The sequence below is a fragment of the Maniola hyperantus genome, chromosome 6 (assembly GCF_902806685.2).
Source record: "Maniola hyperantus chromosome 6, iAphHyp1.2, whole genome shotgun sequence".
Lineage (NCBI taxonomy): Eukaryota > Metazoa > Arthropoda > Insecta > Lepidoptera > Nymphalidae > Maniola > Maniola hyperantus.
In genome coordinates, this window is record NC_048541.1 from 8,936,645 (window position 1) to 8,958,528 (window position 21,884).

Below are 21,884 nucleotides of genomic sequence, written 5' to 3' on the forward strand. Positions count from 1 at the left end.
ATTGCATTATGCATTGCCAAACATCTTTAAACTTTTGCTAGAGAGTTGCGCTTCTATGGCCGCGTTGTCAATGCACTTCGCAGTGTGACGTGCTTCATAGTTCATACAGTTCATCCGTCGTACGTGAGTGTTCATTATGATAAAGTTACTTGTCACTATACCGTCTACCTTACATACTTACAACTACCTTAATAATTAACTGTTCTTCTTCCTAAGTGGAAAAATACTTACCACAACGTACAACAATCACCGCGTAAAGTCGGTGCCCATAGTGGCATTACTAGTTCAGGTTCGTTTCGGTAGTGCGGTTGTCGGCAGCGGCACGACGTGACGACAAGCTGCAGTGTCGCCGCGTTCCGAATGTATTCCATTTATAAAACTAAAGATACCTCGTCCGATACTGTCACCCGCAGTGTAAAGTTTGCAGTGTGCGGTCGACTTTAGAATCATACCTTTAACCGCCCGGCAAAAACGTAGTGATTAGGTATATTCTCTTTGCCCCCGACTACACACTGCCCGTGTGGCATGGGAAGTAGCGAGGAAAGGGAGGCAGAGACGTAGTGTTGCTGCATTACTCGAGTTCATGCCTATACGAGGAACATGGCGTGCGGCATGCGAGTGACGTAACCACACTACGTCTCTGGCTCCTTTCCTCGCTACTTCCCATGCCACAAGGGCAGTGTGTGGCTGGGGGTAACATTTTAAATGATTTGTCTTAAATATTTGTATGGCGCGGAAACAAATATTATTTTGTGTGCAATTTTGGTGAGATTTTCATTATGCATTGGATGTTTCGGTAGGTACTATTTAGGTACAATTTATCTACGTAACTTTTAGAATGATAATCGTAGCTATAAGCCAGGTACAAAAACACAACGGCGAACCTGACGTCAGAATGGCCGGTGTATGAGATTCTTTAATTATTATTTAATTGATCAATATACTAATTATCTTAATAAAGGTACTAAATAGTACAATTTAGGTACAATTATTTGGAAGATATTTCATCAGTTTTCCAGGACCTCACCGGCCATCCTGACGTTCACGCAAAGTCACACTTATCCCCGGGTGTCCAATGTCAACAGACATTTTATAGGGCGACTAATGAATGCCGGGGGATGTAGGTACAAAAACATTGACTACATAAAGTATTCACGATTCACAGAGGTTGCCTTTGCTCTTACATCATGAATATGAGCGTAGATAATGAATGAGGGCGTATTTCAGTGTGAGACCACACATTTTCTATTTAGATTTTTTAAAACTTACTATTAAAGTTTAGACGTTTAAGTTTAAACGAGAAAAGGGTCCTACTACTTAATGCCAACCAAATCGACTGTTGCAAGGTGTATTTTCAGAGAAGATTTTATGCATGGACTTATTCGTATTATAAAACATACTAGTGACTACTGGAATTCATATCCTATGAAATCTGATACCTAGATAAAAATAATTTTACAATTTTTTTTGAAAGTTCTGTATTGCGTGTCAGAAAAGCACCAAACTTAGCATTAGGTATTTTAACTATTAGATATATTATTTAACAGCGATTTAACTATTTTAATTTTATAGTTAACAAAAACACTCAAATGCATATTTTAAAACGAATCTTTTCTTTATCTAGAGAAGCTGCAAATTAGATAGTGTAAAATAGGTATTCTGGAGCTTTTCTCGGAGCGAGGAACAGAATTCACGTAGGTACGGTCTACGTCCATCCTTTCTAGTCTTTACATTAAACTATTCTTCACTACTGAGCGTTGACTCATACACGGTAGGCATTTTCTTGAGATAATAATGTGGTGGCATAACAGATTCTTCCGTTCATCCATTCTACACCTATCTATCTATGTGCTTTGAATATAAGAAATATAGGAACGATAAAATATACCTAACAAAGACGGGGTTATCACAAACTAACTTTTGTTGGTTCCAAAATTTGCCTTTAGGTAGGTAGGTACATTATTTGAAAGAAAGTTTAATTTTTCAGTTTTGTATGCCGAACGGCATACAAAATCGATTTGCAGGACAAAACCGTTAAGCAAGTTGGGTGGCTAGATATTTGTATTGTGTAAGCCAGGGTAGGCTTACACAATACAAATATCATAGTTTTCTATTTCCTGTTGTATTTTGTAAAAATAACGGGGATATTATATTTAGGAAAATCTATGGGTAGAGGTATATTGTATAGTTTCTTTAAAGAACACTAAAAGTAAGAAAAGGAAAGGCTTTGTATGTAGTGCAATGGGAAACGAAAAATTCACACAAATAACAAATTTTACGAGATTCTGGCGTCTTTGTGGAGATCACGAACGAGGATTAAAGAATGGAACAGGCACAAAAGGTTCAAAGAGAGTAAAGTGCATCCGAGGCTGACAGCGGACGAACTTACAAAGAAGACAAGATAAAATTAGATGGCATACTCGGAAAATAACATTCATTATATAATATTTTATACTTGCAAAAAAAATTCAAGTTGAGCCAATACTTACTGATAAAAAGACACATTGCTTATACATAGCTTGCATATAATATGACATATTAATAACCTTGTTAAATAAAAATTTACAAGCAACTAGGCAATCTATTTCTACTATGGTAGGTACTTTATTGGTATATAAACGACACCTAAAATAAAACTACAAATACTGATTAAATACAATGTAACAACTCAATAATTGTACTCTGTCACACTTTCAAATAGTAAGGTAAGGTATGGTAGGTATATGGGTAGGTATAACAAAAGTTTCTCTCAGCGAAGTTTGGCCTAAATGTTGGCCCCAACCTGCGTTGACACGGTTTACCACTCCTATGATTGATAGTACACAGCGGGAACCAATTAAACTTGTCCACTACACTGGAAACCGTATAATTTGCTAAGATTAATTTGACAACTGCTGTTTAAGATGACAAATTGAGAGATAAAATTGGAGTCTTAGTAAATAACACGGACATCGTGGTTCTTTGAGAATGTAAAGTTATACCTACATAGTAATATTAATATTTTTAAAAACATGCCTTAAATTCTTTTTTTTATCTATGTAAGGTTTGGAGCTTATGTTATGAGTTGGTACGACATTTATTGTATTGGTACGCGGATACTAAGGACAACCACAAGCCCGCCTGAATCGATCCATTTTATTTTTCAGGAGAGTATTTTACAACTTATTTACATTCGTCATCATCTTCATCATAATCATGCCATCGACGTCTTTCAGAATAAGAAGTATCCCATCTACGTCTCTCAGAATGAGAAGGATTTGGCCATAGTCCATCACGGCCAAGTGCAGATTGGCAGATTCGTTATTAAAATGATTTTAAGTTTATGTATTAGATGTATTTTAAATACACTTTCACTTCTAAGTTACCGTCAATAAGTTAAGAATCTGGTGCTAACCATTAAAGTGGATAGTTTTCGAGATATCAGCCAAAAACTTTCCTTCAAGATTGCGATCGAAGCTCCACCTGGATCTGTCAGCATTTTGTCATTTTATGGTCAGTAAGTGACCCTTAACCTAAAAAAAAAAAGAAATTGGATCGGAAATTTAGACGTAGTCTCAGCTATGATAGACAATAGTTCAACATTTTGAGCTTTCAGTTTTCATTCTCCCCACTTTCTTGATGGAAGTAGGTACCTACTAACGTCGTACATGTAACTAGTACATACTATATGGTTGTAACTTGGGAGTAGTCCGTTCCGACCGCAATGGCTGTCCGGGTTTAGCGTGAATAACTGAGAGCGGCCAGCGAAGGCGGCTGCGGCGGGCAATATTTGTTTGAACTTTGAAGTTGCTTGTTTCTTCGTTGCTTACTCCGTTCGTTATCAAGAAAATATAAATCTATCTAAAAATAATACAGTATTAATCCACAATAATATAAATGCGAAATTGTATCAATCTGTTTGCTAAGTAGGTCGATCCGTTTAACCGATTTTGACGAAATTTGGTACAGATAGGCACAGCTTGCATTACGGGGAAGGACATAGGTCACTTTTAGTCTGAAAAATCAAAGACTCCCGACGGAATATTTGAGAACCTAAATCCAGGATGAAGTTGCGGTCTTCGGTAGGTATTATAAAAGTGTTTGTTATTTAATACATCCGCACTACTTATCTTCTCTAGATATAAAAATAATGAATCGCTGAATGTGTTGCTGATCGCAAATCTCGAGAACAGCTGAACCGATTTCACTAATTCTTTTTTCATTATATTCCTTGAAGTACGGGGATGGTTCTTACGAAGAGAAAAATTTAAAAAAAAACCTGAAAAAGAATCGACTGTTAGGCGGTAGGTACGAAGTTCGCCGGGGCAGCTACTATCTTATTTATTTAAGACCAAAAGCCTCGTTACGAGTTACGACATTCAAAATCCAAATCCAAAAATAATAATATGGTATTATGCTAAGCATTATCGAATACATTTAATTTTGTTTTCTACGGGGGTTGATAATTTAATTTTATAAATGATCATAAATGACCGAAGCTGTTGTCAAATAAATAGCAATTAATAAAGAAAATAAAAATAAAGTCAATAAAATAAATTATCACTCACTTTTAATACAAATTGTTTCATTATAAGCTTCATTCTTATATGCAAATAAATATTAAACTCGTTAAATGAAACTACCGTGGTGTGTAATAATAGCACTCCATATTTATAGCCTTGCAGCTTGCTCATGACACAAGATATTAGGTTGCGATGGATGCTTATTTATTTAGTAATATTTCTCATGTGTTTTAGGCGTGGTTGGTTCATTTAAAAGGGTTCGTCTCGGGTGTACGCCGTAGCCCGTAATGGTACTCCGGGGACAGGCACTGTGAATTCCTAGACGAATTTAGACTAGAATCTTATCAATACAGATTTTTGTCTTTATCAACTAACTAGTTTTTGCCCGCGATATTATATATAATATAATATACAGGATTTAATCAGAACGCTAGCAAAAACGAAGACAGGTGATAGTACTGATGATCAGTGATAATATGTTACCATAAAAAAAACGTGAAATAAAATAAAATAAAATAAAATCCTATATTTAAAAAAAATTCACGACGAATAAAACATCTGACCGACGCTAGTGGTCAACGAACGTTCCGTATGTAGGCAACTCGGAGTCAATGCCGCGTCGTAGGCGAGGCATTGATCCGAGTTTTGCAAGCTATACATTGCGGGTTTGAAAAATATTAAATTACTAAAACTACAAAACGAGGAAAATGGTTATTGGTATTGGATTGTGTTTAGGCAGTATAACAATAACGCTAAGTTTTTGCTAGCGTTCTGGTTACAACCTGTATAGCCTACTAGATAATGCATTCCGAAGACGAACATAGGCTACTTTTTATCCCGAAAAATGAAAGAGTTCCCACGGGATTTTTGAGAATCCTAATCAACGCGTATGAAGTTGTGGGCTTCATCTTGTAGTTTGCAATAAATTTAAGACTAGCTGATGCCCGCAGCTTCGCCCGCGTGGATTTAAATTTTAAAATCCCGTGGGAACTTTTCATTTTCCAGGACAAAAAGTAGCCTATCAGTCCTTTTACGTAAGTAATAAGTAAGTATTTGTAAGTACCTCGCCGGGATACAAGGTAACTCGGTACCAACTTGCATAAATCATTTAAACACGTCATGATTCTTTCAAAATAGGTTGATACTCTACTTGTCTGTGACAGCCCCGTCAAAATAGGTTCAGCCGTTCCGAAGTTTTAAAAATGAAAAATTTAAAAACGTGTGATTCAATTATGGTACAGTTCAAATAACCATATGAGCTTAGTATGAGGTAGTTATTTCAAAATTACAGACAGACACTTATTAGTATAGATTCGAGAGACATGAGTTGCAGATAGTATGCATATATTATTATAACCTAAGCCAAGTAGGTAGATACTCATCCGGCCTCTATGTTGGTGGGACGTCCATCGCACGACTAAAGGTTCGTACGCATCTGAGCGGCGCGGCGCGGCGCTTCAGTGAGCTTCACGTCGCGGCACAGAGCTTCAAAATATCATTTCTATCATTTTGTATGGCGCATATCGCACTAGAGCGGCGCGGCGCGGCGCTTCACCGCGCGTTGCCGCGCGGCACGGCTGGAGAGAATATTTTGAAGCGCACCGAAGCGACGCGCAGTGCAGTGACGCTAGTGCGACATACCCAGCGGCGCGGCGCGGCGCTTCAGTATGCGTACGTCGCTCGAATAAGATACACGCGCATCTTGTTAGGTATTTAAGTACAGGCAAGAATCGGCAAGATAGACCTCAAAATAAATAACGTAGGTTTAATTTTGACACATGACGTGTTCCTCATGCTCTTAGAAGTATATCCTCAAAGGTCCCAACCCCTAGGATGTCGGCTTCCCCCCCTTCCCAGTGTCTAAATGTATAAATGTCTCTCCGAGCGTTATGAGAAAACATCAATGGTAAAAATAATCCTGATTAAATAACTATAATATATTATGTACATATTATACCTACCTACTTCATCTAGGTAGAATTAATAGTTTCGGAAATATGCCTACCTATTGTTGTACTTGTGTTTATATTATACTAGCTTATGCCCGCGACGTCGTCCGCGTGGACTACACAAATCTCTAACCCCTATTTTACCCCCTTAGGGGTTGAATTTTCATAAATCCCTTTTTAGCGGTTGTCTACGTCATATTAGCTAGTTAGCTAGCCAGCATGCCAAATTTCAGCCCGATCCGTCAAGTAGTTTGAGCTGTGCGTTGATAGATCAGTCAGTCAGTCACCTTTTTCTTTTATATAGGTATTTAGATATAATATGTACCTGTGTTTACCTGCCTATTTTATATATTCTATTGCACATAAAACAAAGACATTTTGCGAAAATGCTTTTTCTAATGTAATTTCCACAGAACCTAAGGGACTAGCTGATGCCCGCAACTTCGTTCGCGTAGATATAGGTTTTTTAAAAATCCCGTGGAACCTTTTTGATTTTCGGGATAAAACTAGCCTATGTGTAGGCACACATAGGCTACTTTTATCCTACAGGGTATAATCTATCTCAGGTATATAGGTACGAGTAGGTAATTCCCGGAAATGTGCTCACCTATAGAAAAATCTAAATCCACGCGGACGAAGTCGCAGGCATCATCTAGTTGCATTTTTTTTTAGATTTTTAATCCCGTGTGAACTCTTTGATTTTCCGGGATAAAAAGTTGCCTACCTCTGTCAATTCCCGGAATGCAAGCTACCTCTGGTCCAAACTTCATATAAATGGGCCTTAACAATCCCGTGGAAATTCTTTCATTTTCCAGGATAAAAAGTAGCCTGTCCTTCCCCGGGATGTAATTCAACTTTGTACCAAATTTCATCAAATTCGGTTAAGCTGTTGAGCCGTGAAAAGCTAGTAGATAGACAGACAAATACACTTTTGCGTTGCTAATAATATAAGTATGGATATGCATAAATATTTTTTTATAATTTCCAAAAACTCTATCATCATCATCATCATCATCAACCGATAGATATGTCCACTGCTGGACATAGGTTTCTTGTAGGATTATATTACCGACCTGTGTGGTATACCTATTGTTTCTAATGTAATTTCCACAAAAACTATTAGGCAATCGCATAAAGAATTTTGTCTTTGACATTCTGAAGTAAATGTGAAATGGTACAGAGTCATTAAGAAGGCGAGGAAACAAAATGTGATATCCTTCTTGATAGCGTGACTTTGGTATGTCAGCAATCCATTTCTTCTTCTTTTTTAGGGTTCCGTACCTCAAAAGGAAAAACGGAACTCTTATAGGATCACTTTGTGTCTGTCTGTCTGTCTGTCTGTCTGTCTGTCTGTCTGTCTGTCTGTCTGTCTGTCTGTCTGTCTGTCTGTCCGTCTGTCTGTCAAGAAACCTACAGGGTAGGTACTTCCCGTTGACCTAGAATCATGAAATTTGGCAGGTAGGTAGATCTTATAGCTGACATTTGGGGGAAAAATCTGAAAACCGTGAATTTAGGGTTAGATCACACAAAAAAATTAAATTGTGGTCATGAACTAATATTTTAGATTAGTATTTTCAACTTTCGAAGTGAGTGACTATACCAAGTGGGGTATCATATGAAAGGTCTTCACCTGTACATTCTAAAACAGATTTTTATTTATTTTTATGCATCATAGTTTTTGAATTATCGAAATCATACGACTGTAGTACGGAACCCTCATTGCGCGAGCCTGACTCGCACTTGGCCGGTTTTTTCTCTTCGATAATTCGTTCTTCTTCTGCACAACAAAGAAATAATAATCAAATCCTCTTCACTGTCGCTCATCTTGCGACGTTGTTGCTCGTACGCGAACGGGTGTAAAAGTGACGCGCAAGTGACGCGAGCTGCCGCGTACTGAAGTTGTAGTGCGGTAGGCACCGTCGAGCGGCCTGAGGTGAAGCGTTCTGCAGTCGGACTGAAGCGCCGCGCCGCGCCGCTCAGGTGCGTACGAACCTTAATGAGCACCGGAGGAGCTTGTATAAAATATTGCTGGCGTAAACTAATCCACGAAACTCTTCTATGCTTAACTTTATAAATAGGTATGAGTGTGGGTGATACGAGTAGAAGTAGGCGTATTTGAATGATTTTTTATAAATAAACCTTGCGACGATGTTTACTTGGTGTGGGACTTGACATAAGCTTCAGCTACAGAATGATTTTATGTTTATTTGTGATATTTTATTATTATTTGTCGTTTTCAAAACTAGCTTTTTATGCAAAAATTTGCCTCCGAAAAGCTTAGGATACTTGCTTGCAGCGGAAGTCCGTGGAGTATTGCTCTCACCTTTGTGCTGGAACGCAATATCAACTTCTTATTTTGATCGGATTCAAAAGCGGGCAGTGCGACTTGAGGACAATCCCAAACTAGCTCGTTAGAAAGCCTAGAGCACCACACAGATGAAAGTTCTCTTTGTTCTACCGCCTTTATGACGGAGAGTGTTCTGAGGAGACGTTTGACCTTATCCCACCCTCCCTTTTCTACCACCCGCACCACACACCACCGAAAGCAATTTCACTCATATCACCTGGTGACTGGTGTACTTTAACCACCTAGATATGTGCCAGATCTTTTACACGCACATGCTAATTGTGAAACCAACTCCCTTCGGCGGTGTTCCCATTCGATTTTGTAATGGGTTTATTCAAGGAGTAGATCAACAAATTCCAGAAAAGCTGGCAGCGCATTGCCAGTTCCTCTAGCGCTTCTAACGTTCATAACATCAGGTTACGTGCCTTCACGTTGGCTTGCTATTTATCACGTCTTCGTCCGCGTGAATTTAGGTTTTTTGAAGATGTGTGTCTATAGTGATAGTTATTTAAGAGGTGCACTGTCACTGGTTGTAGATTAGGTCAAATGCTAACAAATGCCCCTTAATTTAAAAAAAAACATAGTAATTAGAATATTCAATTTTAACCGATTTATAAGAGTTAAAGAATGTACTTTTAACTTAATAAAATCAGTTGTCCCTGATATTATTATCTTCAACTACTTATGTCGGCTTGGCTAGCATAAAATAAATACGATCCATAGAACAACAAACAAGCAACATAAAATGTAAAGTAAAATAAACTCAACAGTAAAACATGTAGGTACCTACTAGCGGCTAGCGGGTAAAATTGTGTTCTTTATACCTAACATGACTCCAATGTTAGCATAAAACGTCAGGGCCTTATATTATAATTTCGGACTATTTATTTTCGTTTGTGTTTACTAAAAGGCTCTTAAGGTTGATGGAGTTAATTTGACCAAACGTCTGTTCCATTATGGTACACGGTTCATCACTTCCGTAATTGATAGCAGACAGTCCGAATCAATTAAAATTGTCCGCACACGGGTTGATGTAATGTCCGATACGATGCATGACGTGAAAATATCCGATTTGGTAACTGCAGTGCATATTATGTCTAGTACCTATATATCCATTATCAAATTATATCGACTTTTTAAGAATTTTCCAGGATTTATCTGAAAAATACATTAAGCATAATGTCTTAACGATGTGTCAACTACAAGGTAGAAGCAAAATATACCTGCAATTTTTGAGTTTGGTATATCTACAATGCCTACATACAGCACGTATAATATATTATATCGTTAGGAAAGATAATAGCATAATTTTAATAAAATTTATGATAATATTATGTGAGTTTTAATTCTTGCAATTTTTTTTTACAAAAGAAAATTATACATATTTACATGCAGAAAAAAACATATCACTAAAAATTTTATATTTGAATAAAAAGGTTTTATAAAATTAAAGTAAAACAGTAGACTGGTTCTCGGCCTTTATCGATGTATCTGGCCTAATGAAGTGTGAAACTGCCACACTAAATAGGAAACCAACGATACCTTCTGAATTTGATATGAAAACAACTGCTTGTTATATATATGTCTACTTAAAATTTCTGAGAAATCTGCTTCTGTATTTTAGGGATATCATTATCACCAAAAAAAAGTGAGTACTTTAAAAAACGAATGTTTCTAAAAATAATAACAACGTAAGACCAAGGTTTAAGTTATAGATACGTTTCAAGTGAGAATGTTTGTTGCAGGTTGGAGTAGACTACCGCATGGAGGTGCGTAGGTGAGGGCGCAAGGCGGGCGTCGCGCCCAGCCTGCGCCCGCCCATGGCATCAGCATTCCGCATCAGGTAATCCGATAAAATTTACTATATATAGTTTTAATGTTTTCATTAATTGCTATTTAAAAAACGAACAACGAAGACTATCAAACCTTAAGTGCAAAAAATATTTTTTTAAATTATCGCCTTAAAACGTGAAAATATTCAAAATACCTACTGATGTTTCTAAAAAATAATGCTACTTAGGACCAAACTAAAAACTAACTTAAACCTTGGTCTTACGTTGTTATTCTTTTTAGAAACTTTGTTTCTACGTTTTTTAGCGATATATAAGTAACAATTATTTTTTGCACTTCACAGCTTTTTAGTGAAAAGACGGCAGAATAGCAGTGTTGTATAGATGCAAAATAAGACGGTGTCATTTAGCTAACGCGACCCACAAAGGCGTGCATTATTTCTGACGCCCCTCGTTAGTTGAGAGCTTTCATCTTGCGGTATGAAAGTAACGAGCTGCTACATGAGTTTGGTTAAAACACTAATAGTTGACGGGAGGCAGATTTATCGTTTGCATTTAAGATGAAATAGTTGCCACAGTATTAAGTAAAATCGCTTGAGACATTTTAGTGTATAAATATAAGGAACTAGCTGATGCCCGCGACTTCGTTCGCGTGGATATAGGTTTTTTTAAAAATCCCGCTGGGACCATAACTTTTTCGGAATAAAACATAATCTGTGTATTATTTATCTTTGTTCTAAATTTCAGTCAAATCCGTCCAGTAGTTTTTGCATGAAAGAATACCTACACACACACACATACCTACATACACAAACTTTCGCCTTTATAATATTAGTGTGATGTGATAATGTGATGAAGCAGCCCTGAGGTTAAGATGTCGGCCTCCTATTCGGAGTTCGATCCTGGGCTCTAACTTTTAGAAGTTGCATTTCACTTGCTTTAACGTTGAAGAAAGTAGCAAAACAATATCGCGAGGAAACCTGCACGCCTGAGAGTTATCCATGACTTTCTCAAAAGTGTGTGAAGTCTGCCAATCTGCACTATGCCAGCGTGATGGACTATGGGATACTATTCACCCTTCTAATCCTAAGAGGAGACCCGTGCTTAGAAGTAAGCTGGCGATGGGTTGATGATGATAATGATGAACAAATACCCTAGATACATTGCTGATAGAATATATATATTCATAGAAAGGAAAGGCAAAAACGCACGAAAAAATATCCTTGTACATTCACTAAATTTTGTGATGAAAGGTTTTCAACTAAATACGGCTCTATTTCATGTACCTGCGACATTCACTGAAAAATTCCGTTGTGATTTCAGTACGAAATTTTGTACGAGCTACGAACACAGCAACGGAAGGTTCAGTAACCGCGGAAAATTAATGTACATTTACTATACAAACAGGAGATTCAAGAACGAGAGATCGGGAGCTGGCGAAACTAAACATTCTGAGGATAGCCCGCGACAGGTCGAGATGGCAATCGGGGTATGAGGCGGGGGGACGCTCCGCACACCCACACGTCAGCCACACTCGCCTGCACCAGGTTGGTGGGGGGGTTGTGCGGGTGAGCGATGCGTTCCCTCCCCGATTACTATCTCGACCTATCGCGTACTTATACTTCAGTAATTTTCTGAAGCTTTGTTTGTAGTTACAAACATTGTTTTAATTTAATTTGATTTAAATATCTTTATTGCTAAACACTATCTCAAAGAATAAAAAATACGGGATATACTTAAAAACAAAGGGCGACCTACAGTGATCTCTTCCAGGCAACCCATACTTAAGAATTTATAGAACTTAAATACGAAGATCTGGCACGCGCTGGCTCTTAGTCCAGTACGTTCCTTCGCTGTGCGTTGTTAGTCAGTCAGACAATGTTAGAGTTTTATTTTAGTAGAAGAGTTAACGAAGTATTTTTATCCTAATGTTTTGTTGTTTAGCTCCGTGGTGCGTTGGCTGGTTACGGCGTTGGCGTGGACCGTCCTGTGCGAAGCTAGCCCTCAAGCTCTTACTTCTACTCTCGTGCCATCCTGTCCTACTCAGTGCATCTGTCTTTCACAATCTCAGGTACCTCTTATTTTATACTAGAAGAAAAGCTAGTTATTCCCGCGACTACGTCCGCGTGGACTAGACAAATTTCGAACCCCTATTTTACCCCTTCAGGGATTGAATTTTTAAAAACCCTTACTTAGCGGATGCCTACGTTATAATAGCTATCTGCATGCAAAATTTCAGCCCGATCCGTCGAGTGGTTTGAGCTGTGCGTTGATAGATCAGTCAGTCAGTCAGTCAATCACCTTTCCCTTTTATATTGTAGAAGATGATGCCCGCGACATCGTCCGGATTTAGGTTTTTTAAAAACCCGTGGAAACTCTTGTATTTTCCGCGATAAAAAGTAGCCTTGCTAACACTGTACCTACCATATTTCATCAAAATCAGTTAAACTGCTCGGCCGTGAAAAGTTAGCAGACAGACAGACGGACAGACACACACTTTCGCATTTATAATATTAGTATGGACGTATGGATATGCTTAGCTTATGCCCTCGACTTCGTCCGCGTGGACTGCTCAAATTTAAAACCCCTATTTTACCCCCTAAGAGTTTAATTTTCAAAAATCATTTCTTATCGGATGTCTACGTCATAATAACTATCCGCATGCCAAATTTCCGTCCGATCCGTCCAGTAGTTTGATCATGGACCAGTCAGTAAGCTTTTCCTTTCAGGCTGGTGGTTGCAATAAGGTTCACTTGAGTTGGCCTTCAGGAGAAAGAAAACACGTCTACTTTAGTTCATTGTTTATTGGCCACTGACTTACTATTTTACATGCACGAATAATAAATGCAATTTTGAACCGAACATGCCGCCCGCCAAAAGGGCTCTAAGAGACCTTTTATTTAAATAATTATTCTATAAATACATATTAAATCATTTCACGAAATTAAGCATTTTACATCATATCTAAACACTAATTTTATCGCTGACAATAAAAATGTTTTTTCTCGCATCATTAATAGGTAAATATGAACAAATCAAATTTGAAAATTGTAGGAATTCTTGTAAAACAAATTAATATATGAAAACGAACTCATTGATTCATCACTTAACGTTAACACCAACAGGTATAAAACACAACATAGAAATAGATCGTTTTAAATTGCTGTATCCACTTTTTACACTATAAACTCTAGTGAGTCTATCAGGACCAGGATGTATAATATTAACTATCTGTCCTAATTATTCACCTTCCTGGAGGCACTCCCTAGTTTTTTATGAGCTTCTAACTCTGGACCTTATCTCCTTCCTTTATATTTTGAATTTCTTCCTTACTTCTTGTTTGATGCATGTATGTAATGCCTCTTCTATTTCATCCGTTATGACAACGAATTAAGTGTTAGTGTCCCTTTTAATCCCTTTACAATTTAAGAATCCTGTAGCATATATTATGTAGTAGTGATTCTGACAGATCGTCAATTTCCAGATTTTATAAATGGAAATCATCCTTGACACTCAGGTGTGTATTCATTGTTGTTGCTTTTACCTTCTCTAGTTCTGTATCTTCATTATTTAATCTTTCCACTACTAAATCCTTCTGTTTCAGTAGTTCCGGTCCATGCTATCAGAGGGAGCAGTTCTTCAGTGCTGGGGCCAACATGACTCGGTAAGCGATGTCAGGTGGATTGTTTTGGGATTGGATGTGGTACCATTTATTTCCAACGTGGTCGAGTATTGTGATCACACTATTTCGAATAAAGGTCTGCCGTCTATTAGGGTTTCCTTGCAGCCATGATAATTCAATCATAGAATCGGTTCAACCGAATATTTGGGTTATTGGGATTGCATTGTCTCGCCGACTTGTTTCAGTAACTTGGAGAGGAGGACGGCTCTATAAACCTTCGTCGAAGCATCACAATAGTCAGGTATAGTAACCTCCTTCATTGCTTTTTGTAACCATCTATTCACCTTTATATGTGTACTGTCATTTAAACTTTCTCTGATTTCTAACCATTCATGTATAATTTCAGGTTCCTGTTCTTCATCTTCGGCTATGAGTATCTGTTGATTCACCTTCTGGATCTCCGAGGGAAATTCTACATTTTTCCAACGCCATTGCATCACCCATGATCTTATATCCATGTGCATTTGGGGGCTGATGAGTAATTCGTCGTGGAGTGCTACATTATATTTTGTACCCTTGTATGAGGTTCCGAATATCGGTTTGATCTGTGTAGTTTCATCATCGTATTTAAAACCTGGATGATTTATTAAAAGATAAAAGATAAAATAAAGGATAATTAGATAAAGTCCTGGATTGTTTCCTTTTCCTTTAGAAGTTCGTTCCATATGTCTCATTTCACATCCATTTATTGCTTTTGTATATTTGACTTTCAATTTATGATCGTTCTTAAAACTCCTTTCTAGTTGTAATAATTTCTTTGATGCTCCATCTCCTGTATTTTCTTCAGGTGATTTTGGATCTACCTGTACGATATCTCGCCCTTTTTCATTACTGGTATGTGTTTCCTTGTATATGTTTTCACCATCTCCTTCGTCTTTAGTGTACGTTCTTGTTATATCTGTATCTACTTCCCTCGTGTCATCTGCCTTGAATTCTTTATGTATTACAGGTACTAGTTTTTGTGAAGTTTCTTCATGTATATTTCCGAATAAAATCCAGCCGAGGCTTGTATACTGAGCACACGGGGAGCCTGGAGGACCTTTCAGAACATCAGCCTTCAATATTTGACCGTAAACTTCAACTCCTAACAACATGTCGATTCGCCCTGGTTTGCTAAAGCTCGCATCAGCTAGGGTGATTCCTTGTAAATGTGACCAGGTATTGACTGTGCTTGTAATAGGTTGTGATGGCAATTGGGTAGTTAATCGCGTCGGCATTATGTAGGCATTTATGCTAAGCTTGAATTCTTCCTCACATTTAGATAAGAGCTCGACTCGTGTCATGTGATTAACTGTTGTTTGTGTATTACCCACCCCTATGATCGTACCCTTTGCTTGTTTTCTTTTTATTTTCAATAGTTTTGCTGCTCTCTCGGTGATAAAATTGACTTGGGAACCCTGATCCACCAAAGCTCGCAATATTGTACTACGACCCTCATCGTCTTTTACTATGACTAAAGCGGTTGGTAGTAGCGATGTTGACTGTCCAGAAGCAAAATGTGTAGATATTGCAATATCTGATTCTTCTGTTTTTTCTGATTTTAGTTTTATTTCTTCTTCTATTTGACTGTGATGCGATTCTACATTTTCTGGCACTCCGTTGCTAGTGTGCAATAATGTGTGATGTCGGCGATGGCATATTTTACAGGATGTCGGCACCCTACATCTTATCACTGAATGTCCCATCGTCATGCAATTGTAGCAGAGTCTATTGTTCTTAATAAATTCACATCGTTCTGATGGTTGTAATTTACGAAATTCTTTACAGTGACATAGATTGTGATCAGCTTCACACATATAGCAAGTTTTCGTTGATGAAGCAGAATCGCTATCTTCTGAAGTAGTCGCATAGAATGACTTCGCCTTAAGAACAGTCTTCTCCTTAATAGCTGTAGGATTTACCATCTCCAATGATCGGAATTTCGTCTCCAGGAATGTCCTTAGCTCAGCCCAGGTAGGTAATCTATTCGCATCTTCTCTGAACGAATACTCTTCCCAATCCTTGTGAGTGTCCATATCTAATTTTTGAACCACTAAATAAATAATAATTTGATCCCATGAGTCAGTAGGTACATCTTGATTTTTAAGACTGTTCAGACACTGCGTGGTGGTATCCAATAAGTTTTTTAGGTGGCTAGCGAACGGTGAAGCGATTTTATTCAAATTAATTAATTTATGCAACAAAGAGTTTACGATTAATCTTTTGTTTCCATATCTATGGTTCAATATGTTCCAAGCCTGTTCGTAATTTGATTCCAATACATAAACATGTTTAAGGAGTTCAGCAGGTTCGTCGGTGACACTTGTCTTCAGGTAGTGTAATTTTTCAACTTTACTTAATGATGAATTGTGAACTAGTGATCTAAATAGATCTCTAAACGTAGGCCAGTCTTCATAAGATCCGTTGAACTTAGGTATTTCTATACGAGGTAATTTTACCATAGATTCATGGTTTATAATACTTGCCGTTGGTTGCGATTGCTGTGTCGGCGATGAAAGCATATCCTTTAAATCTCCTACGATGCAAGTATATAAATCTTCGACGACAAAGAAATCTTCGTTGAGGAAATACGGGATTTCGTTCCTTTTTTGCTTCGGCGTACATTTTACCAGATCTTGATGAGTTGTCTTAAAACTTTGCCAGTATCCCTCAATACTTTGCAGACGCGCCTCTATATATCCTTGCGTTAATCTCTGCTTAGAACATTTCTTTATGTTGGTTTGTGCCTTTTGTAATAAGTTATGTGTATCTTCCAATGCATTTACCAACTGCTGTTGTTCGTTACTAAGCGTTACACTCATTGTATTTCACAACAAACACACGTTCACTGCGATTATCTTCTAAAACAGAATAACTTTGTATAACCACGTATAAATTCGCAAAGTAATGAATGATAGATTACGTTAGGTAAGTAATTATCCACGCGTCGAACAGGTATTGTCGCCGGTCACTCAGATAAGAATCTATTTTTAACTTCGTCACTCGCTCATTTAATCCGGTTCGATTTCAACCATATGGTGGTTGCAATAAGGTTCACTTGAGTTGGCCTTCAGGAGAAAGAAAACACGTCTACTTTAGTTCATTGTTTATTGGCCACTGACTTACTATTTTACATGCACGAATAATAAATGCAATTTTGAACCGAACACAGGCTCAATTATACTAGTCTTTATTTATTTTATTGTGATCGCACATTATGATCGAGCCGAGTCGCACGCATGGAGTTTTTCTGTACTGTGTTAAAAATTAGAATTCACCAAAGAAATGCGTATGACGTCATTATTCGCATTTCCAGTCCTGAAAACCCTGACGTACGTTCGGAACCCTTCGTGTACGAGTCCGACTCGCACTTGACTGGTTTTTAGGGTTTCGTACCTCAAAAGAAAAAAAGGAACCCTTATAGGATCACTTCGTTATATTATTCTGTCTGTCGTGTCTGTCAATTCGGGGAAATCAAAACCCAAATATGTAAATTTAATTTTAATATGGACTCTACTGTGGCACATCTACTCGTGTGACTGTGGTCTGAAATAAAAGATCAATTAGGTATTTATTTTTAAACCTATAGGGTACTACCCACTGATCTAGGATTATGATTGGCAGGTAGCAATGTCTTGTAGCACAAGTACTACCTGAAGGAAAAATCCGAAAACAGTGTTTTTGTGGATATAATATCACAAGAAAATTGTGTGTAGCATGACCAAATAATTACTTTACTAAATCACATCAAGATGGCGCTATCTGTCATTAATTTGAGTGTTATACAACTGTTGGAGCGATCAATTCTTACTATACTATAACAAATTCCTGAAAGGCCGGCAACGCATTGGTGGTTCCTCTGGTACTGCAAATGTTCATGGGCGGCGGTAATCACTTAACATCAGGTGACCCGCCTGCTCTTTTGCTCGGCATTTTTATTTAAAAAAATACTGGTGTAAGATTTCTTGTACGGATAGTACGGAATCCTTTGTGTGCGAGTCCGACTCGGTCTCGCACACGAAAGAGCCAAAACACTAAAACAATTTGCACTAATTTAACAAAATGTCACGCTCACTGCTGATCCTGGTATCATTATTGCGGGACGGCGGCGTTTGCAATCATTAGCTTCCCGGGGAATTGTATTCTTTACGATCGTAATTTCCGCTGGATTATAGACCGACGCCACCTGGTGTCCGGCCCTAGAAATAAAAGCATCCCTTCAATCTCTTTTCCAGCCCTACCTCGTCGTAATGTGATAATTTCCAACACCTACCGAATTCCTTACTTGTTTTTTATGATACTCTAGTGGCCCGCCCCGACTTCACCCGGATTTATTAATTCCGGATTCCAAATAAAATATTTAATTACAAAAATTCCAGACACGAACACAAACAAACAATTAGTATTTTAAAAAGTTTTAAAACTTTGTTTTATTGTATCTTTATCTTTGTAACAGAAATGATGCATATGATTGTATTCAGAGTCGATAAAACATTTCTCTCTGAATACAATCAATTTACTAAGTTACAAACGTTTTTAATATAATTATTGCAATATGTATGGCTGCTATCTGTTTCATTACAATTATAATAAATCGATTATTTAATCGCCATAGTAGGTATTTTGACGCCCGAAGGCAGTGTAAAAACAATAAGTGCATTTCTATTATTAATTTTGACTTTATTTACATACCTATTATTATTATGGGTTATCTTCTTTCAATATTAATTTTTTTTGTGTATTCGTCTTCCAATCGCTTCTGTCAACCGTGAACTCATTATCCACCCCTTTTAAACGCATACCTAACTAATCACCTATCCTCTTTCACGCAATCCATCTAGGTATCTTTTCTTCGATCTTCCTCTCTTCTTTTTTCCTTCCACATGCATATACATTCCCATATCTTACCCCTCATCTTTTCTATCACTGGCGCTAATTTCAAACTCCCCCTTATAATATTAAAAGCAACTAAACAGATTTCAATGCGGTTTTCACCATCATGTAAATCTTGGACTTGTATAACACAGTCACATTCATCGCCGACAAAGTCATAGACAACTGCTAGTCCTATTTTAATATAGTTAAAACGGTATTGGTTATTTGAGAAGATTAAGCTTGGACGAATTCAATCAAAATACAGGTCTGAAACTGAGAGAGGAGGATTAATTTTATTGACAAAACAAACAAACGGCACCGATGGGGCTTCAATTGTGATGACGTTGATCTTTCATTGCGTTTGTAAACAAGTATGTATAGCTATATATTCAACGTTTTGTCCATTAAAAGAGCTACTGTTACCGTTTATCGGCAGCTTAGGTACATGAACCTTTTGTGTTGTTTATCTAAGGGATTTAGTTAATTATTTTCTTTGTTTTGGTTTGATCCCAAATAATTAAACCACTCTCGAACTCCGAACTCTACTTTGTATCAGCATTAATGTTCATGAGCTCATGAAACTTGTGAAAGCAGCTTCGGGAAGTTATATTGATGTAGGCGTAGTAGCATATTATGCGGTTATAGCCCAGTGGTTAAGACTTCGGCCTTCTGTTGGAGGGGGACGGGACTACCTGACTGACATTTTCAATGTGCAGCTCACTGCTCAATCCGCTGAGTCCGACCGAAGCTGGGGCGGGTCAGCCAGTTAAAAATAAAATATTCCAAATGACCATGTCAAGTAATAAATGAAAAATGTAATTTTTCATTTGTTTCAGGTTGTGTGCAACAGTGCTACGCTTCGGGGTGTACCATCAGCGCTTAGCTCTAGCGTGATGCAATTATCTCTGTCTAGAGCGGATTTGCGCGTCCTTCGGTCAGACGCTTTCGCTCATCTACGACAGCTACGGCGGCTCTCACTCGACGCCTGCAACCTAACGCGTATTCGCCCCTTTGCCTTTCGGGGATTACCCCGTCTCAACGAATTATACATACAACACACACCGCTAGCGACGGTCGACGCATTCGCCTTTGCTGCCCTCCAAAACATATCCTCGATCGTTCTAACTCATAATAGAATCGCGCAGATCGAAGGCTACGCGTTCGCGGGAACTAATTTTATAAAACTTATTTCATTACGCAACAACCCAATCAAGCGAATCTTAGCGCATGCATTCTCCGGCCTCAACGACGTCTCCCTGATAGAGCTCCCGTCCGGAATAAGGTCCATCGAACCGCAAGCATTTGCGGGATTAGAAGGAGTCGGGGTGTTAGAGCTGGCTTATATGGACTTACCGGCACTTTTACAGGACACTTTTCATGGCTTGACTCGAGTAGGTCGTCTCGCACTTAGAGAATCGGACTTAGGAGTAATAAAAGTCGGCGCCTTTGATGGTTTACGACGAGTCGAGACCCTGGAGATGTGCAACAATAAGATAGATGGAATCGAGGAGCTCTCTTTAATACAGAACAACAGCGTCCATACTTTTAAATTAACCGGTAATCATATGCTCGAGACCCCAGAGGCTGTGGTGCTGGAAGTGGAGAATGTAGTGATTCGTGGCAATCACTTGCCCTGCGAGTGCGGACGCGATCCTTTAGCGAATCCGCTGGCACTGACGGATGATTTCGCGGAAGAGAACTTGTGTATATCTCCGCTAAAGATTCGTGGGCGAAGCTTAGCGAGCGCGGCGGGGGCGGCATGCCGCGGTGAGGGCGGAGGCAGCGCACGCGCTCGCGCCTCTGCCGGCGCTTGTCCCGGGCACGCGTTCGCGCCTCGACTCGCATTTACGTTTGCAGCGTTCGCTTTTCTCGCAAACAGCTAACCGCCCTCAGTGTTCAATTACCTATATTGTATGTGTCTGTAAATATTGTATCATAACTGAGTATAAATGCGAAATTTTACATTGAATGGGTCCTTTCATTCAGTATATGTTGGACCATGAATAAAATTTGCCTTTGGAATACTTACTGTGTTTCATTTCATTTTCTTATTCTGCTTTAGGTCAACGCAGTACGGCTATAGAGGTGTGTAGGATAGAGTGTACGGTCAAAGCCTATAAAATCATTTTTAGTCTACAAATAATATAATTTTTAGTTGACCCTTTTGACTTCAATTTGCAAATTGATATCTAGAAATTGATATAGAATTTGTTAGGTATGACCTAACTAAATTGTAACACAGATGGAAACGACTCGCAGAATTATCTGAAGGTGTTTGAAATAGGTCGTATCCGTCTTATCTTTAGGAACCTATATTTCTAGTCAATTAGCGTACCAGCGTAAAGAGCTGGCAGCGCGCAACAAGGCTAGGCGCACACAGCACTCAACGATATGTCAAGTAGGTATATAAAGATGAGTTTAAGTTGTTATCAAAAATAATCATTACTCTGCTCCACGGCGTCTGTTTGTGCCGGCCCTTAGACCTTTACAGAATTGGTAGTCTAGCTATCTAAATCATTAAATTAGTTATAAATAATATTTACCAAAAATAACGATTTATTCAGGTACAAAATATGCAAGAAGAAAGAAGAGCAATCAAAATAATTCCAAAGGCAAACAATAACTTTATGTAAGAATCTTGCTATTAATCCTATAAAGCTATATAATATATAATTATTCAATACCTGTTGCATATCATTCATTAATATTCATCTTTTACATCAACATCACAATAATTTATTGTTATTATTATGATTAAAG

General features: G+C 38.1%; 1 protein-coding gene across 1 annotated transcript in view; it reads left to right on the forward strand.

The window, feature by feature from the left end:
- Nucleotides 1-21,148, forward strand: part of LOC117983196 (chondroadherin) — a 45,924-nt gene extending 24,776 nt beyond the window's left edge. The window contains exons 2-4 of the mRNA XM_034969677.2: nucleotides 10,544-10,641; nucleotides 12,533-12,659; nucleotides 19,961-21,148. Of these exons, the coding sequence (XP_034825568.1) occupies nucleotides 10,619-10,641; nucleotides 12,533-12,659; nucleotides 19,961-21,007 (1,197 nt within the window). The 5' untranslated portion in view covers nucleotides 10,544-10,618 and the 3' untranslated portion in view covers nucleotides 21,008-21,148. The remainder of the gene's footprint in view (nucleotides 1-10,543; nucleotides 10,642-12,532; nucleotides 12,660-19,960) is intronic.
- The last annotated feature ends 736 nt before the right edge of the window (nucleotides 21,149-21,884 follow it).